General features: G+C 40.0%; 1 gene segment (V, D, J or C); it reads left to right on the forward strand.

The window, feature by feature from the left end:
* Window positions 1–1097: 1097 nt before the first annotated feature.
* Window positions 1098–24395, forward strand: LOC140456860 (Ig heavy chain C region, membrane-bound form-like). The segment is given in 9 exon segments: window positions 1098–1279; window positions 2982–3298; window positions 3655–3717; window positions 13905–14210; window positions 17323–17628; window positions 19549–19857; window positions 20312–20641; window positions 23457–23584; window positions 23724–24395. Coding segments are annotated over 9 exon segments (1950 nt in total).
* Window positions 24396–24982: the final 587 nt, after the last annotated feature.

Genomic DNA, 24982 nt, shown 5'->3' on the forward strand with positions numbered 1-24982 from the left:
AAGCCATGAGTGGAAAGGTGAATGGCTCTAATTGACATGATTCATACTGGAAATGTACGAAGCTTTCGTTTTAAAAATATCAAATATCAATAAACTCCACCTGATAATCTGTCTAGCGATGTGGAAATTAATGGTCTAATTAATGGTGCCAGACGATGCCTGGGACAACACCTAAAGTCACCTCTTTATTCAACTAAAGTCAGAAATATACATCAACAATGTGAAAGGCACAAACTGTACTTTTACCCAGATCAGCCAGTTTCATCTGCAGTCAGACACAACTTAAAATTCAGACCATTGCACAGAAGATAGACGAGCGCACACAACAGAGGAAATGATTTTGTTTGATAAAAGAATCCATCGTAGACTTCCTCAGAGCAAATCATGTTAATAAACTAGTTCTTTTTTTGTGTGTGGGGTAGTGCACGAAATGTTACTTTAATCCGATTGATGTGAACCATTTGCATTTAAGAAGTTATTTGAAAACATCTATCACAGTAGATACACGAGTAAATTTTAAAAATCATTGATCAAAGGGGAAGATCCATAGTGATATTTTGTAAGTGTTTGGAGCTGGGATTGTTTTCAATTTTTGACTAAGACATTGGCGAATTTTCCCTATGGTGTGGGACTTCAACAATAGGGAACATGTTTTTACAATGAGAGGGAAAATTTTAAAAAAACATATCAGAGACAACTTTTTACACAGAGAATGGTTTTTGTGTGGGATGGTCTTCCAACCTTTAGAAGACATTTGGATAAGTAAATGAATATCAAATGTTTGGAAGGATATGGGCCAAGTACACACAGGTGGGATTCGTTTAGTTTGGGATTATGACTGGCATGGACTGGTTGGACCGAAGGGTCTGTAACCATGCTGTATCACGACATGACTCTCTGACTATTTATCAATTTTCTCAATATTAAACAGTGCTGTAGTTATCCTCGAATGAACTGTTGATGTTAAGGTTGTGTCTGAGACTCTGAATATTTCTTTCAATGAGAGGAGTGACTAGTTCTCCAAGTTACATAACTGAAAAATAAACTTTCCTCCAGCATTGTTGCTGAGTCGATTTGTTTCTGAGGAGGTGGCGGTTATGGTTTGCAGTTTGCTTTCCACCAACTGGTCAACAGTGAGACAAAATATCTTTGATCCACTGCAGAAACTCCATCTGCTTCCAGTGAATGAAACTGGGAACTCAAGGACCTTTTCTGCAGTCAGTTTAATTGCTGCCAACTATTGTATCTGGCCTATTAAAGGGAAAATGAATAAACTAAAGTAAAATCCTACCAGACAAACGATATTTTCCCCATTTACTGACAATGGATACATTTCACTTGGCATTTCTTCTTTAAAAAGGAAAGTCACTAAATACAGCATTCACTGTATGACTGTCAGAAAACAGGACATTGAATGCAGTGACGTTCTGGTTAGTTCAGCCTGTTTACTGAGTATCTTTAAAGCTCCTGAATATGAAGTTAATGGATCCAAAATCCCACATTGCAGTAACATTTGTTATCATCTCAAAGTAAAATGGCAAAATTGAATTGGTTCAAACTCACATCACTTGTTACACCATTCTCGGATTCATGCATCTCATTAAAACTGAGTATAACAGCGAATTCTTACTGATTTTTATGAGTTATCTGCCCCTGTCAGAGCTATCAGTGAGCAGAGATATGTACTGTTTATAACCTACATCCGTGGTAATGATTATTGTAATACTCTCTAATTTAACCAAACATTCCTGATGTACCCTGACTGTCCTGTTCTAGTTCATTAGATGCTCTTTCAAACGTTTACCTAGGTGTTATGTATCCCTGCCAACTAATTTTTTTGTTTCTCAGGCACACAGCTTTCCTTTACTATGCATTTTAGCGTCGGAGCAATTTGAAAATAAAGATGCAGGAAGAGACATTCTGCAATGTAAGGAGGTGCTTCTAATCTCCGAGCCCAAACTGTTTAGTGACACACACTCACATTCTGAACATAATCACTTTAGACATGCTCCATATTAGGTTGCCTAAACTGAATTTAGAAACGCAGATTAGAAATGGTATGTTATTTTGTAAAGTGAGAGAGACTTTGACAGCAAAAATAAAGTCACTAATTTTGTTGGTTAATAATATTATTGAAGTTCTTTTTAGCTTTATCTGCTTGTGGTGGAATGTAGAATTAAAGGGAGTTAACTTCTAATTGAATATTCTAAATATAATCACTTTGGACAAGCTCTGTGTTCAGTTGTCCAAATGGAATTTTGAAATGTTTAGTATGAATTACATGTTATTTTGTAGTGGGACAGAGACTGGCAGTGTCCTGGGAAAACAAGCTCAATTGTTTTACGAGCTGGTAATATGTTTCAACTTTGATTTTAGTTTTATCTGCTTGTGAATGAATGTAGAAATAAAGGGAGCTAACATCCGAATGAATTTGTTTTTCTTAAACAAAATACTTACAACTATCATGTGAAACAGACCTGAAACTACTCAATTTTACTTCCACCATTTAAATAAAAACACTCCCAAAGGAGCTATTCAGCAAAATAAATATCCGAAGATGTGTATATGTCCATGTTTCAGCGTAACCTCGTAAATACATGATCCCATGTGTTCAGGCTGTACAAGCTGACACCAGGATCCAGTCTCAGCCTCCAGCAGGAAACCAACAGGCGGAAGCTGTAAGCCTGCTCGTTCCGATGGCCATATAAATCCTGGGCACTAGACCGTAATTCAACACTCCTGGGTCGGCTCTGTTTAGAAAGATCTTGACAGAACCGCTTCCCACAAGTTATCAGAATGATTGTGTCGACAATTTTTCTCAGTTCATTCCTTACTTTCTTATCATGTGAGTGTTTTTTGTTGAAGTCTGTCTTTGTCACTGTCTCAATGTTAGTCTACCGCAGGAATGTAAAAGACTCAGCCATCATTTAATCTGCATTAATGCTCATGGTTTATTTGTTTTCTTTTTTAAATGTGTCCAGCCTTTTTAAAGGTGTAAAGATTGTTTTGACCCAGCCAGAGGCAGAGACTGGCCGTCCTGGAGGCAGCCTGAAACTGACCTGTAAAACCAGCGGCTTCGATCTTAGCAGCTACTACATGAACTGGGTCCGACAGGTTCCCGGACAGGGTCTGGAGTGGCTGCTTCGGTACTATAGTTCATCCGACAGTAACTATGCACCAGCGATTAAGAATCGATTTACTGCGTCCAAAGACAATTCAAACAACATTTTCGCGTTGGACATGGGGAACCTGAAGATCGAAGACACCGCCATCTATTACTGTGCAAGAGACTACCACAGTGGGTCACAGTGTTGTGCACAGCGACATCCTCATACAATAACAAGTGATTATCTCAAATTGGTGATTTCTACCATGGCAGGAGCGAGAAATAATGTGAGATGCAATTTAAACACAATGCAGTCGTGCTAGTTTGTACAAATGTATAATTTTTTTCTCCCTTCTTCGTGTTGATTGTCAAGTTAAATGCAGACCAAATCTGGAAAAGTATTCCAAGCTTTCAAAATACAATGAAGAGTAAAAGCTGAAATAATGAACCAAATCATTCTTAGAGGAGTCTGAATCACTGCTTTCCAGGAAGTGAAGAAATTATCTGCATTTTACAGTTTACAGTCTGTCATAGTATTTGACACAAAGTGTCTCACAGTGAAAAAGCTGGAGTGATCTGGGGCCAAGGGACCATGGTGACAGTGACTTCAGGTAAGAACTATGAACTTTCTTCGTAACTTTTTAAAAACTTTCTATTCATGTGACTAATTTCTGAATTAAATGAAACTCAGATTCTGTGCTGAGTTTGGTTTGGTTCGGATTGATTTTTGTTCAGACTGATTATAGACTTCAGTTAAGGCTCAGCAAATAGCTAAAATGGTGATGATGGCGTCAGTTGCTCCGTGTATCTCTTTTATTTTGATCAGACGGGCATTCTATGTGGCTGGGTTACTTGAAACACTATTGTCTCTTAAACAGTCAGCTATAAATAATGTTTCATGTCAGTGACACACTGACTGTGAGTTTTATTGTCAACAACAAACGCTAAGAATTCAAAGGTGTTTGAGATATTACCAAACATGATTAAAATATGCTAAAATGTCATTATTCATTTCTTGAATATATGTTCTGACCATGATTATATTTTCTCATTTATTTTGTTGATGACAAGCAGGTTAGAAACTGTCATAAAATTTTCTTGCGGTGCTATTGTGCAATTTGTTGATTGGATTCTGAGTTGTTTTACTTGATTCTGTTGAATTGTGTTGATTGGATTTTGGCTTTGTTTTTACTTGGTTTTGTTGAAGTGTGTTGATTGGTATTTGAAATTGTTTTATTTGATTCTGTTGAAGTGAATTGGTTGGATTCTGATTATGTTTCATTCAAATCTGTTGTTTTGAGTTGATTGGAATCTGATATTATTTTCCTTGATTCTGTTGAATTGAGTTGATTGAATTCTTATTCAATTTGTGGAATTGATCAGCGTTTTCATGCTTTCTGTAATTGGTGTTTTCTTTCTGGTGAGGAGATTGTCTCTCTGGATTACTGTTCATTACCAATATTTGTGAAGATCTATTATTTTTCATGAATCATTTCTGCATTTGTTCAACTTATATGACACATTTTTCTCTGCTTGATTGAAAACATTACATCCATTTGTAACGGTCTGAAAACCAACTTAAGGCAGAAACCCAGAAGTGTGAGAAATGAAAAAAATAAGTTTTTAATGCATTGAATTTTTAAAAAAAGAACTCAGTTCTAATTGTAAACTAACTGAATTTTGTTTTGAGTAGCCTCATTCAAAACAAAATTTGGGACTAAAATCTGAAACTGCAGAATTGAACAGATTATGTAATTGAAACTAACTTAAAATTATAATGCGATAATATTTGTCCATTCAGTAATTTTGTTTTGACCATGAAGTGATTAATCAATATATGCCTTCAACCGCTCTACTGTGTGCTGCACAGGATTGTCATGATCAAGAAGGGTGTGCAGTTTGGAAATAAACTGTTGCCAGAAACGTTACAGCTTTAAGTGTTAAGTCCCCTCACAAACAAGGTTGCTGTTATGACTTGTTATTTCTATTCAATTTAATCATTAGTTTGCTTGATTCTGAGCAGCTTTGTTAGGCTTCAATTTGTTTTTTTTTTGTGTGAGGTTATATCATGTTCTTGGTTCTGTTGAAAATGTTTGCAGAGCCAGTTCTGCTGCAAACACACCATGTTGTGATCTGGTGATCGTTCATCTGTTGAGGAAGGACTGTGCTTGGGTAACATTAAATGTGTTATATTTGGGAAACCGTTTCTGGTTTCTACATTGTTTTGCAATGTTAACACGGTTGGTGACAGTGAACCGCTCCAGGTTCCTCATTCAATGCAATCAGCATGCGAGTTGAAATTTCATAAAGCCTATTATTAAGTGAAAGGCAAATCGCAAAGGTTTTAGAAATGAAGGGAAAACAGATACTTCGGGCGCCATTTTTACTTAAAAGTAATAATTAAGGATTAATCTAATCCATGCTTTCCAATCCAAATTCAGAACTCCACTATCTAGTTCAATCACAAGGTCTGTCTTTAAACAGTTTACAAGTCATAGAGAAATATAAACAGCATTTCAAAAGTCTAATGTTCTAATAGTTCTTGCTCTTGAGCAAAAATGCCATGACTGTGTTATAATTGATCAAGAAACACCTTTCAATTCCGCTGTACACGACATACATATTTTTCTGACTGGAAAAGATCATTGACAAAGACCATTTGGAAATTCTGCACAATTCTATGAAGATCAGATCAGTTTCACTGCTTTGATCAGTTTCATACGTAACTTGAGTTAATTCATTGTTATGTCCCTGATAAAACTGGATTTGCAGGATAAAAATAAAACATTAACTGAATTATTTAATCTGCACAGTGCTTTATGTGTTCCCAATCTGTGCATTTTAAATAAATAGTTACATTTTACAAAAAAAATCAACTGAAGAGTCATTCTTTCGGAAACAACTGCTATAGTGAATTATGTGACCAAGGACAAATTTTGGATTAATTAAAATAATTCACTAATGAACTCGCAGGGCAGCATGGTGACTCAGTGGTTGGCACTGCTGCCTCACAGCGCCAGGATCCTAAATTCGATTCCACCCTCTGGTGACTGCCTGTGTAGAGTTTGCACATTCTCCCTGTGTCTGCGTGGGTTTCCTTCGAGCGCTCTCGTTTCCTACCACAGTCCAAAAGATGCGCAGGTCAGGTGATTTGTGCAATTTAGCACAGCCATAGTGTTCAGGGATGTCTAGGTTAGGGTGCATTAGTCAGGGGTATATATAAATTATGGGGAATGGGTCTGGTTGGGCTACTTACTGTTCAGATGGTCAGTGTGGAATTGTTGGGCCAAATGGCCTGTTTCCATACAGTAGGAACTCTACTCTTAAAACCATGGGAGTACTTGCTGCAAACGCAGAGAATTCATTTTACATCGATGTGTTCAGACATATGCAGAGTTCACAAATTTGCAGAAGACATGAACGAGAGGATAACGGAGCACATTGTTTATTCAGACACTGAAAGTAGAGTAATATTTATTTTAATGAAGATACTTGACCAATTTATTGCAATGTAGCGATCCGAAGGAATCTGCTCACATTTGTTAAGTGTGACAATCGTTTAGATTAGATTTCCTGCAGTATGTATCGGGCCATTTGGCCCAACAATCCACACCGACCGTCTGAAGAGTAACCCACCCAGACCCATTCCCCTACCCTATATTTACCCCTGACTAATGCACCTAACAGTATGGACAATATAGCATGACCAGTTCACTTGACATGCACATCTTTGGATTATGGGAGGAAACCCACACAGACACAGGGAAGATTGTGTCAACTCCACATAGGCAGTCACCCAAGGCTGGAACCGAGCCTGGGTACCTGGATCTGTGAGGCAGCAGTGGCCACATTTACTTAGACATCTGTTAAAGCGGACAACTCCAGACAGAAGCATGTTTTCAATTCATACCTTTTTAAACATTTTCGTTCATTAAAAGCAGTAAACAAGAAAATGACCTTGCCCTGATTCCTTCAACAGAAATGCTTTCCACACTGAAATGCAGTATTGACTTTATGCAGTGCATGCAAAATCTCCCCAGTTCAAGGAACGTTTTAAGAATATGTAAAAATAATTTGGAGAATAATCCATTGCCTCCGGATCTGTGCTTTAATTGGTGATATTTCCCACCTCAATCCTTTTATTAAATACAATGACTTATTAAGTTTATTAACTCAGTGGTTATTTATGTTCATTGTGAACACATTCTCGTTCACATTAATCCACTGGTTAGTTCCTCTGATGAATGTTCAACGACAGTGAATATATTTGACGTGAGGAGTTGAGCAATGTATCCTCTAGGATTAAGTCTGTTGTACAGTTTGTTTCAGTGCTATCTCTGACTAACTTGTCAACGGTCCTGACCATTTGTAAATTGTGCAATTCGGATCCCTGAATCTCAAACAGTTCAATTTCATCTCGCGCTTCAAAACCATTTTTATCGGCCAGAAATACAATATTCGATTAGGTGCCTCAGAATTGAGAGCCCTGACTAAGTTGTTCCAATCAGAACGAACGTTTCAGGAACAAAAGGCAGATAGCAAGTGTTTTGAAATTGGTTGTTGGCAACAAGAGATATTTGATTGAGCGAGGCAGATTGAAATATGCTGTATATTTTCTTCGTGCCTCAGTTATGCAGGACATGTTTTGTGGCACAATGTGGAATCAGAAATTTTTTTGCATCTTATTATTTGAAAACCTATTATTAGCTTTTCATGTCACTGGCAACGGTCATATTACACTTCAAAACATTTTTAATCTTTTTCAGACTAAGTAGACCATCTGGTGCAGCAACATTCACAGGGGAAAGAGGAAGGGAGTTCGAGGTTGGAATCCAGCGACAGTGAATTGATGGCAATGTAATTCCTTTTTTATTCCTCTGTAGTTCCCATAGAGTTTGAACAATTCGGAGCTGCTATCAAAGTATTCTTGGATAAATGTTGAAATGTTACTTTCATTGTACAAACATTCTGGAACAATCCCTGGTTTTTGGAAGGTGTTAATCACTAACATGGTTTATGTACTGTCAAAACAGATGGGCTGTGTTCTCTGTGACAGTGTCGAGCTCATTGTGTTCAGGTCTGTTGTGATGTTGTAGTAGTGTTCCTGATTCTGTGCCAGGTGGCCTGTGTTCACTTACAACCTGTTAGAGAGGTATGTAACACCATCTCTTATCAGTTTACTTCAGTGCAAGAAAGCAGATTGAGATGTTTGGGTGTTTGTTGGAATTTCACTCACAGAGGCCAGTGAAATCGATTCAATCGCTGTCCTGACTTGTGTCTCTTAGATATTAAACAGAATTATGGCAGTTAGCAGCTTTTTCCAGATCAATATTTGTTCACAAGCGTTTGGGCTTCGCTAGATGGTGTTAATGGAGTAAGTGCTCACCTTTATATTAAACCAGTGCTGTAGCTGAATTTGATTGTTCAGTCCGGTGGGGGTTCCGCTGAATCCAACACTTGCAGCAGATGGAGGTAGCTTTTCAGTTGGTCTTCAATTGCTATCTCCGACCATCCAGTACCTCTGCTAAGAATCCTTTCTCCAACAGGAGTCAAGCCAACTTAATCACTGTTTATCTCAACAGGTGTGAGCTCTTGTGCCAAAAGCATGAAAACAATTTGGTGAAGAGGGGGTCTCTGGATGCGAAAGATTAACCTTGCCTTCTCTCCACAGGAGTTGCTAGACCTGCTGAGTTTCTTCAGAAATTTCTGTCTTTTATTTGGTTTTCTAGCATTTAAAGTTTGTTGTTTCATTGAAAAAAAGTTCTGTTTGATTAAACACATTCTTCAGAGAAAAGATGCATTTGAACAAATTGCGAATGTTCAGAGATATTAAATATCAGAGAATCATTGAATTTGAGCGCCCTGATCTCGAGCTGGAGTTTCACAAGAAACTATTATGAAGTAACAACCCACTCCAGAGTGCAGTGGCTGCTGTAATTAGGTGGAAGTTATTTTGATCACTCAAATAGAGAATGTCAATTATCTCGTTCCAAATAATCAACAAATTTTTTTTTAAAGCATGTGTGAAACAATTAATTTGTTGAAATATTTTAATAAAAAGTGTTCACCGCCAGTGCTAGCTTAATGAATGACACAATGATAGGAAGGTAGGAGCAAGAGGAGGGCACTCAGCCCCTCGAGCTGTTCCACCACTTACTTAGATCATGGAGCATCTGTGAGCTAAATCCGCAGGTCTCCCTTTGGCTAAATCTCTTTAACACCTTTGAATAACAAGCAAAAACTATCCTAGATTTACTGATTTGACTGCCCATAACAAAGGGAGACACCATTTCTGAAAGACATTCCTGTGAGTACTGTGAAACAATGAGGCTGGAATTAATTGCTCATGAAAGTAAACTTTAAATCTCTGACTATTTCCAATTGAAACATCCTAATCATCATATTTCATTAATTTAACACTATACTTCCCTGGAATAAAGAAATATAATGTGTGATTGCCTTGCTAAAAATGAGGGATGCTTGATTCCTATTATATGATTAAGAAATAGCTCTGTTCAAACAGTGAAAACACAGTCAAATCACACAAAAGGAAACTATGTCATCTTGTGTAGACACACAAGTGCCTCAAATAATTTACAATTCTTCCAGTGGTTGTTTGAATCTCTAGACCGGTGTGGAAGTGTCAGACTTTTTATATTGCCTTGAGAAACCAGTTGTCATCAGTCTATTTGAATTGCTGAAGTTGGTGTGGTATTAGCACATTCACAGCATTGGTAGGAAGTGAGTCCCATGGCTGTGATTGAGGAAGAGGAAACGGGCAAGGAAATAGTTGAGAGTCAAGTTGAAGTCTGATTTGGAGGAAAGCTTTCAGGAGAAGCATTTACATACATGTGCGCCCTTATCCTCAAGGGTCACAATTTTGGAACATGCTGCCGAAGGGACATGACAGCATGCAAAATGGAAGCTGAAGAAGGCACCTTGGTCCCTCTAGAAGGCTATTCCATTCATGGGATCATCATTAATCTTGCTGCTCACCAATCTTCCCAACACTCGATAACATTGAACCTGATTGTTTACTATTCAGCAAAAGAATTGTGAAACTTTGGAATTCTCCACCACAGAAATTGATTGAGGACAAAACATTAAATGATTTCAATAAGGAGATAGATTCCTTCAATCCTTAAAAAAATGCTACAGATATGTGGGAGAAAGGGAAACAGGCTACAATATTGGTTGAAAGCCATGAAAACATTGAATGGGACATGGTTTGTAAGTTTGCATGTAATGCCAACATTGGTGGTATAATTGGCAGTGAAAGTTATCTAAACGTATAATGAAATCTTGATCAGCTGGGCCAATGGGCTGAGGAGTGGAAGATAGAGTTTAATTTAAATGAATACGACGTGTTGCTTTTTGAGAAGATAAATCAGGTCACAACTTACAGAGTTAATGGTAGGGCATTGGATAGTGATATTTAAACACAGGGCCTTGAGGGTCCAGACTCATAGAGTCTTACAGAGTTAATGGTAGGGCATTGGATAGTGATGTTTAAACACAGGGCCTTGAGGGTCCAGACTCATAGGGTCTTACAGAGTTAATGGTAGGTCACTGGATAGTGATGTTGAACACTGAGGACCCTGAGGGTTCAGACTCATAGATTCTTGAAAGCCTTGTCTCAAGTACCTAGTGTGTTGAAGGTATTTTGCACATGTAACTTCATTGGTCAGTGCACTGAGTGCAGGAGTTAGGGCTTCATGTTGTAACTGTCCAAAACATTGGAATGAACTGCCAGAGGAAGTGGTAAATGCAGAGATAGGTCCAACATTTAGAAGACATTTGAACAACTACAGGAACAGGATAGGTCTGGATGGATATGGGCCAAAGGCAGGCAAGTGGAATTAGTTTAATTTGGGAACTCTGGTCAGCATGGATGAGCTGGACCAAAGGAACTGTTTCTGTGCTGTACGACTTTATGACTCACTGACTTTATGTTGGAGTAGGCTCAAAGTTGGAAGGTGGTGAGCAAGTGAGGGGCTAGATTGGGCATGTGGGAGAGTTTGGGCTGGTCGGCTGTGAGGTGTTGGCTGGCTGCTGGGTAAGCTTGCATGCACTCTGTCTGGCAAGGTGGCATCAAGGTAAATGGTAATGGTCACAGGATAATTTATTCAAATTGTGCTTGGTAGGTGAGGGGTAGTTTGAGCTGAAATGCAGGAGGTCTGTCTTTGCCAGACAGGTTTATGGAGAGGTGGGCAGGATGCCAGGCTGGTTAGTGTAGAGGTGGGCAGAGTGCCAGGATGTTTCAGGGTGGAAGGTCACTGTAATGAAGTGACAGGTGGATGTGATGTCAAAATGCAAAGCTCAGAGTCTGGCAAAATGGTAGGTTGTAAAGCACAGATGCGAAAGGAGCTAGGATGCAATGTGCACAGGTTGACTTGGGTAAGATGTAAGGTCAGTGATCAAGGGCTGAGGTCATGTCTTGGGTAGTGGGCTTTTGTCAGAGGTTGTGAAAATGATGGTGCCAGGTCCAGTCAGGGCCAGATTCACCATGGGTCAGGTGCAGGGCGGCAGGAGTGTAAATGAGTGAAAGGAATTGAGATCATATGTCCATCTGGAATATAGAATATAGAACATTACAGTGCAGTACAGGCCCTTCAGCCCTCAAAGTTGTGCTGACTTGTGGAACCAATCTGACGTCTATCTGTCCTACACTATTCCATTTTCATCCATATGTTTATCCAATGACCTTTTAAATGCCCTTAAAGTTGGCGAGTGTACTATTGTTGCAGGCAGTGCGGTCCATGCCCCTACTCCTCTCTGAGTAAAGAAACAACCTCTGACATCTATCATCTATGTCGTCTCCTGCGAGCCATCACTATTCAAGGAAAAAGACTTTCACTGTCCACCCTCTGTTTATCTTTTATGTCTCAGTTAAGTCACCTCTCAACCTTCTTCTCTCAAACAAAAACATGCTCAAGACCCTCATCCTTTCCTCATTAAACCTTCCCTCCATACCAAACAACATCCTGGTAAACCTCCTCTGATCTCTTCCAAAGCTTCCACATTCTCTCTATAATGTGGTGACCAGAACAGTACACAATACTCCCAAGTGCGGCCACACCAGAGTTTTGTACAGCTGCAGCCTAACCTCGTGGTTCTGAAACTCAGTCCCTCTATTGATGAAAGCCAATAGAAAGTATGCCTTCTAAATAACTCTTATCAAACTGGCTGGCAACTTTTCGGGATCTATGTACATGGGCACCGAGATCTCTCTTCTCAGATATACTACCAATATGGATTGCCTTGGATGTGTTTTGTGTGATAGGGGTTGTGTGTTCCGGGCATGAATGGGTTGGGTTTGTCAATGTGAGTGGAAATTTAGGTCTAGACAGAGTAAGTGCAGTGGTTAGTCTGAAAGATGAGGTTTGGTGGTAAACTGCGTGTCAATTTGATAGTTATTAAAGTTAAAGATTACCAGTTCATTTCTCAAATCATATTTACGTAAATACTCAGCTGTAACACTCCAAAGTCTCTGAACCTTAATGGTCCTCCATTTTTCAGAGGCCTCCAGAATTCAGATAATTGTAAATTAGATGTTTCAACTTCCAGACAATTGGCATGAGTTCAGCCGTGACAGCCCTCCTCCCAGTCCCAGTGCTCAGCTCCTGCCTGTGCTGCTGCTGCAGTGACCTTCCTCCCAGAGAGAACATTCTGCCTTGCATTGATAAGTGAGGAAGGCTCACTGGACCTGATTTCCAAGTATGGGGACGACAAACACGAGGGGACACAACTTTCAAGTGAGGGGAGATAGGTAGAAGACAGATGTCAGAGGTAGTTTCTTTACTCATTGAGTAGTAAGGGAATGGAATGCTTTGCCTGCAACGGTAGTAGATTCGCCAAGATTAAGTCATCATTGGACAGGCTTGGATGCTGCCTGAACTGCTGTGCTCTTCCAGCACCACTAATTCAGAATCGGATTTCCAGCAACTGTAGTCATTGTTTTTACCTAGGCATACAGACGTAGGTGGGATGGGCTTCAGATTAGTATGACAGGGTGGCGCAACATCGAGGGCCGAAGGGCCTGTATTGCACTGTAATGTTCTATGTTGTATGATTCACTCTGATTTCTCTCTGGGGGTACTGCCAGCGGTTGGGTATTTCCAGCAGCACAGTACCTAGTCGGACAGCACGCTGGTTCCGTGGTTAGTGGTGCTGCCTCACAGTGCTACGGACTCGGGTTCCATTCCAGCCTCGGGTGACTGTCTGTGTGGAGTTGGCACTTTCTCCCCAGGTCTGTGTGCGTTTCCTCCCACAGTCCAAAGATGTGCAAGCTGGGGGAATTGCAAATGTTGTGTTCAGTGATTGGGAGGTTAGGTGCATTAGTCATGGTTAACTGTATCATAATAGGGTAGGGGAACAGGTCTGGATGGGTTACTTTTCAGAGGGTGGGTGTGGACTTGTTGTGCCAAATGGCCTGTTTGCACACACTGTAGAATTTTGATGAATCTGCATTTCCTTGGTTTGTATTTTGTGAAACTTCTTTGCTCTTCACAGCAATCCAGTGAAAGTGTCAGTTGGTGAGATCTTCAAAGTTACTGGGGTGGGATCAGGATGTTCTTCTTCCTAAATTATATGGCAATGGTCAAGGTCGAGGGCATGTTTCTAAAGAAGGAACCAATGATCATGATCAGCAACTGGTAGGAAACAAAAATAAACTCCAGTTATGCTGTAGACTCAGTGGGAGCATACTGGCAAACGTTTACAGCTGAGGATACATTTGAATAACTGATAAGGTCAAATGAACAGAAACTAACATGCTCAATTGGTCATTCTATTGTAGAGACACCAACTCCCCCCACGCTTTATGGCCTGGTCTCCTCCTGTCAGGAGCACAACACCGGTTCTGCGACCTTTGGTTGTTTGGCGATGGACTATTCCCCTGACGTCACCAAGGTAACCTGGAAGAAAGGTGGGGAGTTAATCACGACTGGATTTAAGACTTACCCATCAGTGAGAAACAAGAAGGGAACCTACACCCTGAGCAGCCAGTTAACCCTGCCCGAGTCAGTGGCAGATTGCCCCAGCAAAATCTACTGTGAGGTTCAACACAGCGGGTCACACAAGAGCAAAGAAATGCCATGTTCAGGTATGTGTTGTGGGAATTGAGATAAACAGAGCATCTGGGATTAATATGAAGAAGGCATTATTTATAACCGTTTTCACAGAATCACCTTATACAGCACAGGAACAAGGCCCTTTGATCCATCCAGTTCACGCCTATCAATAGCAGCCACCGAACTATTCCAGTCTCATGTGTCAGCACCTGATCCATTGCCTTGTGTGACTTGCCCTTGCAAGGATGCATCGCAATACTTCATACCTATTATGAGGGGCTCAATGTCTACATGACTTATAGGTGCTGAGCTCCAGGCTAACACCACCCTCTGTTTGATTTTGTTTTCCCCTGAGATCCACTTGGGAGCTCCTGGCCTTACCTTCACCCTGTGCCCCTGAGGCATTGATCAATCCATCAAGGGGAAAGGTTTCATCCAGTTTACCCTGTCTATGCCTAAAATAATTCTAGACATCATGATAATCTTCTCCCTAATTGTCCTCTGCTCCAAGGAAAACCCCTGTCTATCTAAACTAGTTTCATAACTAAAACCCTCCAACCCAGGCAAGATCCTGCAAATCTCATCAATACTGCCTTCAGTGTAATTACATTCCTTCGGTAACATGCATACAACGCTTCAGTATGGCCTAACCAGTGTTCTATTAAGTTCCAGTATCTTCTCCCTACTCTTCATTGTCATTGTCTCGGCTCATAAAAGAAAATATCCTCTCACCTTCTTAGCCTCTTTATTCAGACGACACAGTACGATAGGGGATCGGTGGGTGCATGCACCAAAGATCCTCAGGCCTTTCGAGGGATCCACCATTCAAAACATCATACCTCACAGATTCTTCTGCCGAATTACATCACCTTACATTTATGCAGAATAATTTCAATTTGCAACTTCAGTTCACATACAACCAACCCTTTTATATCCTCCTGCAATCTGAAGCCATTATGCTCATGACTTACCAACATGACAGTTTTCATTTCATCTGTGAATTCACTGGTTAATCCTCCTAAATTTGAGTCTTAATCATTAGTATGTAAGAGAAATAACAAGGAAATCAAACCAATCCCTACAGAGCACCAGGAGACATAGATTTCCAGTCACGCAGACACCCGATGACTATTATCCCCTGCTCCCACCACTCAGCCAGTTCTCGATCCAATCTGTCAAATTAACTCCGATCCCATTGGCTCTGATTATTTCTATCATCTGGACATCGAGTTATCTCTCTGAAAACTACTATCAAATTCTCACACATGACTTCCTCTCAATAAAACCGTGCTGAAAATTGTTGATTTATCTTTCAAATGAAGACTAATTTCACTTCTCAATAGTTTCCCTACCACTGAGATGAGCTTGACAGATCTGTGTTTTCATTATTTATACCTTCCTTCGTCCTGCATGACAGTGCAACGTTGGCTGATCTACACTCACTTGGCACAACTGCTGTGGCCAGACAGGAATTCTAAATTATTGTCAGCGACCCAACTATTTCATCCTTTGCATCACTCAACAGCTCGGTATACTTTTCATCTGCCCTGGAAATATAACCACTTTTCATTCAGCAAGACAACACAGAACATCACGTCATGTGTCCTAATTTCGGAAAACTACATCACAACACCCCTCCATGTTTTCTGTCCCCACATTGTCCCTCTTACTAGTGAACACTGGCACAACACGTTCGTTTTGACCACAACCTAATCCTCCGGCTCCACTCCAATAATACACTTAATGAGCATTACTGTTTCCCGAATAATTCTTTTATTATGAATGAGCATGTAACTTTTAAAAATATTTTCCTTTATTTTTGACTGCTATTATTTTCTCATGGTCCCTTTTGCTCTTCTAATTCCTCTGTCTTTCAAACTCCCCCTTGCACGTTCTGTACTCCATACTAATTCCTATTGTTTTGAGATTTCAGTATAGACCGGAAGCCTCCCTTGTTTCTCTTTATCTCATCCTCCATGCCCTTTGGTGTCCAGAGCCCACTGCATTCTTGGTCCCACTCAGTGGCTTCCTGGGAAATGTCCTCCCTGTGATTTTCTTATCTCTCTCTTAAATGTGTCACACTGCTCTGACTCAGGTTTACCATTAAGTGTCAGCTTCCAGTCCACTCTGGTCAATTCATTACCTGATCTTACTAAAATTGTCCTTCCCTTTTTCAGAACTTTGGGCCAATTTCTATTCCTTTGCAGTACAATCTGAAATCCAACTGATTTACGATCACTGTCTGCAAAGTGCTCCACCATTGATGGTTTACCCACTGGGTCGACTTCATTCCCTAAAGTTAAGTCCAGATTCAACCCTCTCTTGCAAGGTTTGGATTAAAATTCTCAGTATTAGACACATACTTTGTTAAAATATTCTCCTGGGGGCATTTTCAGAATTCTGCTCCCTCTAAATGTTTGACAAAATGAATATCCAAGCCTATGGTGAGGAAGTTAAAAACCTCTTTTCTCATTCCCCTATTTAATTTACATTTCTCTGAAATTTGCCCATGTATGTTCACTTGCTCTTTTGGACCTATAGTAAGGTCTATCGTGCTCTCCCAGTAGTTATGTTTGCTGTATTTTGGTTTTGAAGTACTGTCCATTTGCCTTTGTTCCAGGAGGTATCCATGGTTTCATTTCTCTTTACAGCCTAAAATAGTCTTGTCAGAATTACGACAGAAGCAACATTCTGCACTGCACACCCCCAGCCCTCATCCTTTTCCATCTTTCCCTGTCTCACCTGAAGGCACTAAATCCTGGAATATTGAATAGCCACTCCTGCCTGGCTCTCAATATGTCTCTGTGATAGCAACCGCATCATTTCCTCATTTATGCCAGTAATTTGTCTGCCTTGTTCATCAGACTCTGTCATTAAAACGAATACCATCCAACGTTGCTATCTCCCTTTTGATGTTACCGGCCTATAGTTTCTATGCCTCCTTGACTCCCTTGCTGTGTCCTATAATTTTAGCTTTTCACATTGTCCTGCTGATCTTTCTGTGTGGATCCCAGCTTCTCCAGCACTCTGCACAATTATGATTCTTGTATCCATTAACCACAAGAAACCTTGATATATGAGAACTGATTGTATTTGTTCTGAAATTGTCAGATAATTTATGCAATGTGTTTCCTAATGATCTAGTTATTCTCCCACCAATTCTTCTCCTAACTGTGAGCTCCAGTGAAGAAATCGCAAGCAGCAAGTTTGCAACCGTCGTCTGTTCAATCATCGATTTCCATCCGAAGTCAATCTCCGTGAGTTGGTTGAAAAATGGCCGACCCTTGGATTCTGGCTTCTTCACGTCTCCCGTGTGTGAGGCAAACGGGAACTTCTCGGTGACGAGTCGGCTGATGGTCCCTTATGGTGAATGGTTCAACAGCGCAGTCTATACCTGCCAGGTCACTCATGGAGAGAACATTCAAAGTAAAAACATCACCGCACTCCAAGGTAAGAGACACACACTGAGAGAGCTACAAATCATTCTAAACTCTAATGTGAATCAAACACGCTCATTTATCAGGCGTAGTAAACAATACAGTACAGCTTCTCGTTTCCCAACATGCCACGTATCGCATTTCAGTTTGAGTGTTACATTAGCATCGCTCATGACTCAACATTTTGGCAAGTCAGAAAAGCATGTTTCCTCTCTGTTGAAGATAGATATATAGACAGTGACCTTTGTTAAATAGTTTATTGCCTGACCATGCTGGGAGAGGCGTTCAGAGGGCCGCTTCAAGGAAAAGTTTGGGGGTGGAGGGGGGATATTGGAGAGATATCTGATTGAAACATAGAAAATACGGAGAGACTGAGATCGGGTGAACGTGGAATAGATGTTTTGACTGGTCGGCAAGACTCAGACCCAAGGGCACAGTCTCAGGGTCAAAGGGGCACCGTTTAGAACTGAAATGTGGGGAGAAATTTCTTCAGCCAGACGGTGATGAGGCTGTGGAACTTGTTGCTGCAGAGGGCTGTGGAGGCCAGGCCATTGTGTGTATTCCAGCCAGAGATAGATCGGCTCTTGTTTAGAGAAGACAGTAGAATGGCTGTAGCCCGAAACATCGATTTTCCTGCTCGTCGGATGCTGCCTGACCTGCTGTGCTTTTCCAGCATCATTCTGATCTAAACTCTGGATTTGCCGTACAGCCTTATTCTGATCCTCTATCTTATGATGTTGTGGTCTCAAAAAGACGTGGTTAAAATATGCAGTGACCCCTTACTTGAAAATAAATCAAAATGCGTTCAATGCTTCATTCCCTGCTCAGGAATGACCTGTTGGCCTTGGACATTGTACGACATCGATTTTTATCTGGTACTGAGCTCTTTAACTTCACTTATGGGATCAGACCCCAGACCAAGTGGGTATCACATCAACTGGGATAAACGTGATCTCACTGAGCTTCTTTAAGATGCTCTCTGTAATTAGTGGATGAGGCAGGAGAATAAATTCTGGTAAGAACGGTCCAATAGGGATGAATGAACTAGGAACTCGATACAGGCTGATTTAGCCTTGTTTGGGGTAGCGATGTTTACACAGTGAGTAAAATTAGTGCACATTTCCATCGCGTTTGTAGATTAATTTAAGACGCTTTTGTTTGTATTTTTCTCCCCTGCTCTATGAAGAAATTAAAAAACGCACCTTAGTAAATAAAGTGAAAGTACAGACCAGTTACGAACAAACTGAATGGAGGGAAAGACTTAAGGAGATGGGTGTCCTTCTCGATATCCAATGCTGTACTCAATGTCTTGTTTTCTGATCTACTCCAAACACAGCTCACGAGGAACAATGACATAAATTAGAGAATGACATCACACCAATAACGCAAAGTATTTTTGATCACGTTAAATATAATGAACAGAATTTCCATGGCTGTTCACCGCTCCCGTAACAGTTTAGAGCTCTGCAAAGAGAATAATTATTATTTATTATAATTTGTCTAAAATGTAGGATGTGATTTGGCAGTCAGCATGACCAGCAGCATTTGCACCTAAGGGTTATGAACATGGAAATGAACTCATTATATTGAGATTACTCTTGTCACAAGTATCAATAGATGGTGTTAAGTGAGAGACAGACTCTGAAAGAAAGGTAATTCCATGGGTTACATGATGGTATCTTCGATTATTTTATTTTTTTTCAGGTTTCACTTGTTACAAAGCCAGTGTTCTTTAGGAGTAATTACACAGGGTATGTTATAACAAATGCTTTCACAAATCAAAATACATCAACAACAGTATGCATCGTTTCAGCAATAGTTGGAGTTTCCATTTTGAAGGTGGTGTCTTCACCCTGTGAAGAATTAATCTGAAGATTGGCTGTTTGTATCATAAAGGGGCATTTTTTCATTGATTTTGATTTTTGTTTCATAGAAGATACCGAGTGCCACCCTAACACCGTTAAAATCCTCCCACCGCCAGTCGAACAAGTCTTACTGGAGGCGACGGTGACGTTAACCTGCGTTGTGTCCAATTTTCCTTCTGGAGTCAACGTGACCTGGAAACAAGAAAAGAAGCCTCTGAAAACAGAGATTGCTGACCAGCCTGGACAGAATCCCGACAGCGTGATCAGCAAATTAGACATTTCTACTGAAGCCTGGCTGAGTGGCGTTACTTTTGAATGTGTGGTGTACCATCAGAATCTACCGACTCCGCGGAGAGACTCCATCCACAAGGAGAAAGGTGAGTGGTGAGATTAAAGCACAAAGGATCCCATGTGTAATCCAGATCCAGTTACATCAATGTCAGGCTTTGATTGGTAATGAACAAACACCTTTGGGAGTATTAATGATGCATCTGAAGGCAGGATAGTTAGGTAGCTGATTAAGAAAAAGATGGACCAAAGGATATAGTATTCTGATTCAGTCAGATAAAGTGGGAAGAAGCCTGGGTTGTGACGTCACCATCAGCAATGACAGTTGGACAGAATGTCCTTGTTGTGGGCTGGAAACATGGAGGCAGCTTTCACATTAAACTCGACTTTTTTTACTGGACAGAATGTGTACCATTCTGCTCCTTTAGTAAACGGAAGTGAGTAAATCCCAAATTAAACATGGCATATTTTAATATTTCGTGAAATTGTGATATTGGTTCAGGATTTTTTGGTTGATTTATATTTGTCTCAAATATTCTGCAGTGATTAATCCATTGGAGCCATCAGTGTCTGTCCTCCTGCCACCAACAGAAGAAATCTCCGCTCAGAGGTTTCTCTCCCTCACCTGTTTAGTGAGAGGTTTCTCCCCCCGAGAGATCTTCGTCAAGTGGACAAACAATGACAAACCGGTGAATCCCAGTAACTACAAGAACACCGAGGTGATGGCGGAGAGTGACAACATCTCCTTCTTCACGTACAGCCTGTTATCCATTACAGCGGAGGAGTGGGCCAGCGGTGCTTCTTACTCCTGTGTGGTGGGACATGAAGCGATTCCACTGAAGATCATCAACAGAACAGTCGATAAATCCAGCGGTAAACCAAGTTTTGTAAACATTTCGCTTGCACTGATGGACACTGTTAATTCATGTCAATAAAAATCTCAAAGTTGCATTTAATAATTCAACAGAAGTAATAGAAGTGTTTTTTCCCTCCAGTTGTGAGTTAAATACTGAATTAATTGTTTCCCACCCTGACTTCCATTCCATCTGTGTAGTTAAAGTGGATTATTAACAGGTCTAGGACAAGTGTCTTGTGCAGTTAATGTTCTCTGCTCAGATACACCCTGGGTCAGAGACAGAGTAAAGCTCACTCATTGCAGGATTCCGCCAAATACCTTATCCATCCTAAATCCCTCTGTGACAAAATCTGACAATGTCCATTTTATGTCAAGGGTAGAGCACGAGTTTTGAACTTGGTGTTCTTGATTCCCCCGATTGGACACTCTTACAAAATTCATGTCAGTTTTAAACTGCCACATTGCACCAATTGGAAATGTAAATTTAAGACACGTTAAAATTAAATTTGATTGGAACAATACCAATCGTAAATAGTGCAGAACAGTTTGAATGTAACCTTTGTTTCTGGGGAACTGCCAAGGATCTTGCACCAGCGCATGAGTTGACAGAATGTATCTTCCCTTTCACACCAAAGAGAATCAACAGATAAGTTGTCGTGAAGCAGAGGGGAGGGGAACGATAAATGGTCTGTCCTCTTGCTCCCTGTGAAGAGTTTTCATGGAAGATGCCCTTTGTAATGTAACCCAGTTGCTAACAGGAACAGTCAGCTTCTTGCTTACTGTCCAAAGATTTAACATTTCTCTGCAAAATAATACCTTTGAAGCATGTTGGACATGCTTGGCTCTGTTAACAAATGATTAACATTGATTCCCATAATCCAAAACTGGTGTTTGCATCGTCCCGGTTTGTATTCCATAGGTTTGTCTCAGTTTTCTAGAGCACATGGGATCAATTCTGGTATTCGAATACCTGATATCATTTTGTTTCACATACAGAACACAAGTAGACATTTTCTAATAGATATATTCAGAAATGTTATCTCTTGGGCAGTGGGGATTTGAACTCAAGACTTTTCTCTCAGAGACAGAAATTCTATCACTGCAACAGAAGTGTTGCTCATAAAACACTTATCTCTCCATGACGATGGGAAATGTTTCCTACAACACCAAGGTCAGATCTAATTAAATCCATTAAAATTAGAACAATAAATTAGAATAATAAAAATTGCAGTCTGGTATAAGAACAGATACAGAGAGATGATCACAAATACACTCGTAATGACACATATATGAGCTTTCACCTAAAGACACATATTTATGTGCACACTCAAATGTGCATATAGATGTCACACATGCATACTCACACAGAGCCACACATTCAAGTGGCACTTGAACACTCTCTAAGCTCATACAAAAACTCACATACACCGAATGAAAATCATTTGCACAAATGAACAGGGGTACTCACACATAACCATGAGAAACATAGACACACGGTAACACACAAATACATTTATATTCATACAGTACAATGCATACAGACATACACGCATGAACACAGATACAAATTCTGAAAAATGTCCTCCCACTTGTCAACTCACACAGGCACGTAAGTGCACAGAGATAAATATTAATATCATAATTTTCCCATTTTCAGAATCACAAACATACAATGACAGAGGCAGCTTAATTAGTTATTTTTAAACCACATTGATCAGCATGGATACAATATCACATGTACACACAAATTCAGAGTCTCACATGCAGACACACAAGTGCATAAATCAACAAATAGAGAGGCGTTTATTAAATAAGGATAATGGGTACAAGCATCAGCAAGCATCCACAAACAAGAACACAAACAAGCTCATCAGGAGATGGTTCAGGAAAGATTGCCACACAAGCAAACATCATCATATAAATATAAACATCCATCAAAGCATAACATTGCATGCTAACATTTATTAAGCATAAACATGAAAATAACCTAGTTGTAGGTAGGATCTGAAACAGAAACATAAGCACACATTTTTGATAGCACTAATGAAAAGTGAACACTCACAAAGACATTACAAGATCAGCATAGGGGCAGCAACGAAGTGGAATATGAGCATAATGATGCTTACAGAATGTGAAAAGACCAAAATTTAGGTGCACAAACACATGAGCACACCAGCAGTAAAGGAACACGAATATGTTTATTCATGCACAGACTCCAACATGGGCAAGAGTGAAGTAAGAGACTCTCATAACCACATACACAAACATTAAAGGAAAATCAACCACACCAAGCAGTAGATCAAATAAATTAAGGGACACATGTACAAACACTTATTCCTAAATGTACAGATCCTACAAACAAAAATATGAAGCAATGCCCTGACTGTGATGTCACTTATATTCATGATTTGCCAAGCAATTGGTCACCAATACATAAAGATGAGAATCACATTTGAACTTTTATTCAGTGATGGCCACAACTTTCAACTAAAGTGCTGTCACAGCCTATATTTAAAATGTAATGATATAATTAAAATAATCATTCATAATAATCATTCCTCAAATAATAATATCCTTAAATAATAGATTGAAAGAAAAATAATTTAAAACGTTCTGACATGGACAATGAAGAAAGAACATGTGCAGTTAGTATTTGTAATTTCTTGCTGAGAGTCAATAATGCACTAATAGATACAGATAAGAGTCACACTTGAGAAATACCTGACTGCTTTATGAAGATGTAATGGTCTCTAATTACATGACTTGGATGCAGATAGATCGATCTGGATCAATAAACAATCTAAATGCGTTCTCTCGGCTTTATATTCATAGATTCAATAGATCGCACTTGGATTGAAGACTATGAGGATGATAACAGCAACATCTGGACAACTGCTTCCACATTCATCACCTTGTTCTTCCTGAGTATTTTCTACAGCGCTGCCGTCACTCTGGTGAAGGTGAGAATAATCACATCTTTCTCACGCCAAGCAGCCCAATATGTTTTGCGAAATCTCTAAGTGTGCCATTGAATAAACATTAAGTCTGAAAGTCCCTGATCATAAATATCTGCGTCATTGCTTTATTTCTCTTTTCCAGGTGAAGTGAATGAATTGTGGACCCCCTTGATTTTCCTGATCTGCTTATCAAGGTCTCTGAATACCCAATCTACAATCTGTCCTGTTGCTGACTCTAACAGTGAGATTACTTCAGTTTATCAGCGTGTAACTGAGACAATTATTGATGGATGTTCCTTTTTACTTTGATATCTTTGAGATGGTTGTGGTTGGAAGAATTTGTAGCTTCCCAGTTGTTTGAAGCCCATTTGGTTTGCTTTTATTAGTTCCTTACTCAGAATGGTTGCCTACCCTTTCTGATTGGCCTTTGTATCCCTTTCTTGTGACTGTTACTGATGTAACCCTTTCTGATGAGCCTTTGTACTCCCTTTCTTGTGACTGTTACTGATGTAACCCTTTCTGTTGAGCCTTAGTACTCCCTTTCTTGTGACTGTTACTGATGTAACCCTTTCTGATGAGCCTTTGTATTCCCTTTCTTGTGACTGTTACTGATGTAACCCTTTCTGATGAGCGTTTGTACTCCCTTCCTTGTGACTGTTACTGATGTGCAGAAAATTCCCAGCTCACAGCGCATGTGTTCTCATCTCAATGTGGCATCCAGCCATTATATTCACTTCTGTTAGCTTTTACATCAACTTTTTGGATAAAAATGCTTTCTGAAATTGTTAATAAATCTCGAATGAATATGCACTAACCTTGAGTTTACTTAATTCTTTCTTCAAGACCAGTCGGTAATAATACATTTTCCCACATCCTACTCCTTTCCCAGCCAAACGCTTTCACTTGTTCTGTTTGGTTGTGTTTCATCCAGTCATTTAGTTTAATGCTGCGCTACCATACAGCCCACTAATGTAAATACATCTATCACGCGATATGCCTGATGGAACACTCCAGAGGCAGAATGATTAGAGAACATTTCCTCTTATGCACAAAGGGTCACGACCTCGGGTCACGTCATGATAATTTTAATGGCTCCACCAGAAGCCTACAAAAGGCAGGCAAAGGAGTTTGAAACTTTACTCTACACCGTCTAAACTAAAAATACTCCCAATGTGGGGACAGCCTGGGTTCGTAATGCAGAAATCGCCACCTAAAGCACCCAACGAAACATTCATCAGCCAAAAATGTCAACGTTCAGTCAGGTATTCAGACACAACTCGTACACAATCCAAGGGCGGATTCTCAGAACTGGAGTTTGTCTCACACCTAAATCTCAAGGAGCACAATTCCTGGGGTCTATTTGACACACCACACCTGTCAAATCCCAGGGAATGCGACTGA

The sequence above is a fragment of the Chiloscyllium punctatum genome, chromosome 31, assembly GCF_047496795.1.
Source record: "Chiloscyllium punctatum isolate Juve2018m chromosome 31, sChiPun1.3, whole genome shotgun sequence".
Lineage (NCBI taxonomy): Eukaryota > Metazoa > Chordata > Chondrichthyes > Orectolobiformes > Hemiscylliidae > Chiloscyllium > Chiloscyllium punctatum.